The 4,354-nt window shown below is 46.3% G+C and overlaps 1 protein-coding gene across 1 annotated transcript in view; it reads left to right on the forward strand.

Annotated features, from left to right (window-relative positions):
• Positions 1-1,949: 1,949 nt before the first annotated feature.
• Positions 1,950-4,354, forward strand: part of LOC143039277 (uncharacterized) — a 24,395-nt gene continuing 21,990 nt past the window's right edge. The window contains exon 1 of the mRNA XM_076209150.1: positions 1,950-4,354. This exon is cut by the window's right edge and continues 392 nt beyond it. Coding sequence (XP_076065265.1) covers positions 1,983-4,354 — 2,372 coding nt within the window. The 5' untranslated portion in view covers positions 1,950-1,982.

Genomic DNA, 4,354 nt, shown 5'->3' on the forward strand with positions numbered 1-4,354 from the left:
GAATTTTTAGTACATTCGTACAAAGATTATTGGGTTCTTTTCTCGTCAAAGAAGAACATTAATCCCGTTATGTTCGCAAATATCTAATTCATATATTTTTGTTTTTGTATGTTCGAGTACTAACTGCATAAGTTTCATGTCTTCAAAACTTTAATGGCGCCCAAACGAACCCAAGCCACGCCACATTCCTTTATGATTGCAGACTTGCTTTCATTCAAAGAAGAGGGATGATTACTTTTAATTTCGGCTGGCTTCCCTTTCTACTACTTTCCTTTCTGTCTCCTTTACCTACTTTGCGACACCATCTCTTCATTTCCTTGTGCATCCTGCGCCAAGGGACAAGAACACCGCCAACTGCGTCCCCTACATGTTATAAAAGGCGAGTAAATAGGGCGGAACGAGGGGACTAGCGAGCACTTCTTTTCGTATTCTTCTCCCACGTACAATCAGGAAAAGAGAATGCTTTTACTCAGCCACCCAAGGGGCGTTAACATCATTATATATGTATGCATGTTAGAATATTAATATGATTGAATGTTATTAACCTTTTTGCTAGTAAGGAGGGGATGGCACGGAGATGAATGAAATAACTGTAGGACGGGAGGAGAAAAATGAAAAGTACCACCCGGTACAAAGGGGTTTAAGCGAGGTGGTGGGTTTCCTCAACTATTGAGAGGATCGAAATAGCTAGATATGAGGGACATTCAACTTTAAAATCATATAAGCAGTTTCATGAAGAAAAAATTCCTTTCAGAGAATAGTGTTGTGTGACTCAGGGTCGTGCGGGTGTATGTGTGTATGTGTGTGTGTGTGTGTGTGTGTGTGTGTGTGTGTGTGTGTGTGTGTGTGTGTGTGTGTGTGTGTGTGTGTGTGTGTGTGTGTGTGTGTGTATGTGCGTGTGTGTGTGTGCGTGCGTGCGCGTGTGTGTGCCTATGTGTGTGTGTGTGTGTGTGTGTGTGTGTGTGTGTGTGTGTGTGTGTGTGTGTGTGTGTGTGTGTGTGTGTGTGTGTGTGTGTGTGTGTGTGTGTGTGTGTGTGTGTGTGTATCCGTGTGTGCGTGTGTGAGTGCGTGCGCGAATGCGTGTGTTTGTTTTCTCTGTATGTGCGTGTGCGTGCGTGTGTGTGTGTGTGTATTTGTGTGTATGTATGTATGTATGTATGTATGTATGTATGTATGTATGTATGTATGTATGTATGTATGTATGTATGTATGTATGTATGTATGTATGTATGTATGTATGTATGTATGTATGTATGTATGTATGTATGTATGTATGCATGTATGTATGTGTGTTTGTGTGTATGTGTGTGTGTTTGTGTATTTGTGTGTATGTATGTGTGTGTTTGTTTGTGTGTGCGTCTGTCTGTCTGTCTATCTATCTGCCTTTCTGTTTGTTTGTCTGTCTATTTTACACACACACACACACACACACACACACACACACACACACACACACACACACACACACACACACACACACACACACACACACACACACACACACACACACACACACACACACACACACACACACACACACACACACACACACACACACACACACACACACACACACACACACACACACACACACACACACACACACACACACACACACACACACACACACACACACACACACACACACACACACACACACACACACACACACACACACACACACACACACACACACACACACACACACACACACACACACACACGGTGACAGTGGTGGTGGACGGACGTGGCAGGTCTGTGACCTCCTGTCTCAGGTGCAACGGGGCGCTTTGTAGCTGCCTGGGTCAGCTTGTTGACCCTTCTCCTGGTATTTATTTTTCTCCTAGTTTATGCGCGGTAACAATGTGCGGACCAGTATTGCCATACAACCCCCCTCGTCAGAGATACCGACCCAGTGAACTTTACGCGTTAAACGAGGGTGTGGTTATCCTCCGAGTTCAGTGATTCAGCGCCTGAAAGACATGAAACTCTTCCGAAGTCGTGGCCGACGAGGTGGTAGAAAAATTACACGAACAGTGCCTGTGATTACAACCACAACAAGTGCAAAAAACAGAAAAAAGGTTAAGCCGAGATCTCGCATTCACAGTGAAGTGCCACGCGTTTGGTACAGCCTACCCTCCCTCCTGCTGTCTAACGTTACCTCCTTAACCAACAAAATGGAGGAAGTGATCGAAACAGTACGTTCTACAGGATGTGACATGATGGCAATTACTGAAGCGTGGCAAATTGTGCCTGAAATGTGTAATATTGAAAACTTTGTACTATTTCACCACCTCAGAGTGAACCGTGTTGGTGGTGGTGTAGCGTTGTTCTGTCGTGCGGACCTCAACCCTTCACACCTCAGGGTTGATATTCCCGAGGGAGTTGAGGTTCTGTGGGTGAGGATTAACCCCCGCCTTCACCCCCGCCACACCGCGTCCATTATTATGTGTGTGGTCTATCATCCTCCACGTGCACACACCGCCGCTCTCCTTTCCGATCACATTATTGAGACCGCTGACTCCCTACGATTGAAATACCCTGCTGCAAAGCTGGTCATTTGTGGGGACTTTAATCGGCTAGACACAAGTGAGATTCTACATCAATTAAGTCTTACTCAGGTGGTGAACTTCCCCACCCACAAGCAAACTACTCTCGACCTTATCATAACCGACATGGCTCTGCAGTACTCCCCTCCCAGACCTCTGCCCCCCATCGGCAGGAGTACCCACATCACCATCCAGTGGTCGCCAGCACCCAGCAATGCCATCCGTAGAACTAAGGTCACTCGACACCACCGCCCCATGCCTGACTCTGCCATGAGGGAGTTTGGGAGGTGGATAGTGGAGTATCCCTGGACGGAGGTTCTGGAAGCCGAGGACGTGGAAACCAAGTGGAAAAACTACTCAACAACCACTACTGAAGCTTTCTACTTTTTTTCCCCGGTCAAGGAGTTCTCCGTGAACCGATCAGACGCCCCATGGATGACCCCCTGTATTAAGCGTCTCATTAAACAACGCAACAGGGCATATTACACTGATCGACCCCTCTTCAGATCCCTCAGAAATAAAGTCATCAAGGAGATAAGTATTGCAAAGTCTTCGTACTACCCTAATAAAATAGAACACCTCAAAACACAAAATAACAGTCAGTGGTTTAGTAAGATCAAAGCTCTCTGCGGGCTACAAAATAATCAAGCCTCTCACCTGCCCTGCGCCTCACACTTACCACCTGACTTAGCTGCTCAAGAGATTAACACTCACTTCGCCTCTATCTGCCAGACCTTACCCCCCCTTAACTTCTCCGGCCTACCTGCCTACCTCCCCTCTCCCTCACCCCCTGCCCCTGTCCAGAAAGCTGACGTTGCCACTAAACTAAGTAAATTAAAGTATAACAGATCTACAACACCTTCTGATCTACCTATCAAAATCTACAAAGAATTTGCCCCAGAACTTGCCCTCCCACTTTCCTCCATAATTAATGCTTCACTGAGTCAAAACTCCTGCCCCAGTGATTGGAAAATTTCATATATCACTCCCCTCCCCAAATGTCCGAACCCACAGTCACTAAGCGACCTTAGACCTATTGCTATCACCCCAATCCCAAGCCTTATCTGTGAGGGTTTTGTTTTTGACTCAGTATACAACAAAATTAAAGATCAAATCGATATACAACAGTATGGCAACATGAAATCCTCCTCCACAACTCACTATCTTGTTAATCTTCTGGACTTCTTGCACAGCCACTTAGACAAGCGCAATACTTCTCTAGCCTTGACCTTTATTGACTTCAAGAAAGCGTTTGACCTTGTTGACCATAACATTATCATCTCCAAAGCCATACAACTGGGGATCCAACCACACTTGGTAGCATGGCTAGCCGACTTCCTGACCGGACGTCAACAGGTAGTGAGGTACCAGGGAAGGACATCCTCCCTCCTCCCTCTAACCTGTGGGGTCCCTCAAGGGACCAAGATGGGACCACTGTGCTTCCTCATCCTCATAAATGACGCATTAATGGACACCCAACATAGATGGAAATACGTCGATGACTGCACAGTTGGCATTCCCATCAACACCAGGCAGCCTGACTTTTCTTCACTACAAAACATCCTAGACAACCTCAAAACGTGGACTGAGAGCAGCAATGTGACAGTTAACCACAGCAAGACCGTGGTCATGCATGTTTGTACATCCAAACAGGCGGTGGCACCACCTCAACTGTCATTAGGAACCCATTCCCTTCAGGTGGTCCAGTCCGCCAAGCTACTAGGCATCACAATAGACGACCACCTTAACTGGAACCAGCACACCAACAACATCATCAGGACAGCCTCTTACAAACTCTTCATGCT

Source organism: Oratosquilla oratoria, chromosome 26 (genome assembly GCF_046742065.1).
Source record: "Oratosquilla oratoria isolate Oo_2021 chromosome 26, ASM4674206v1, whole genome shotgun sequence".
Lineage (NCBI taxonomy): Eukaryota > Metazoa > Arthropoda > Malacostraca > Stomatopoda > Squillidae > Oratosquilla > Oratosquilla oratoria.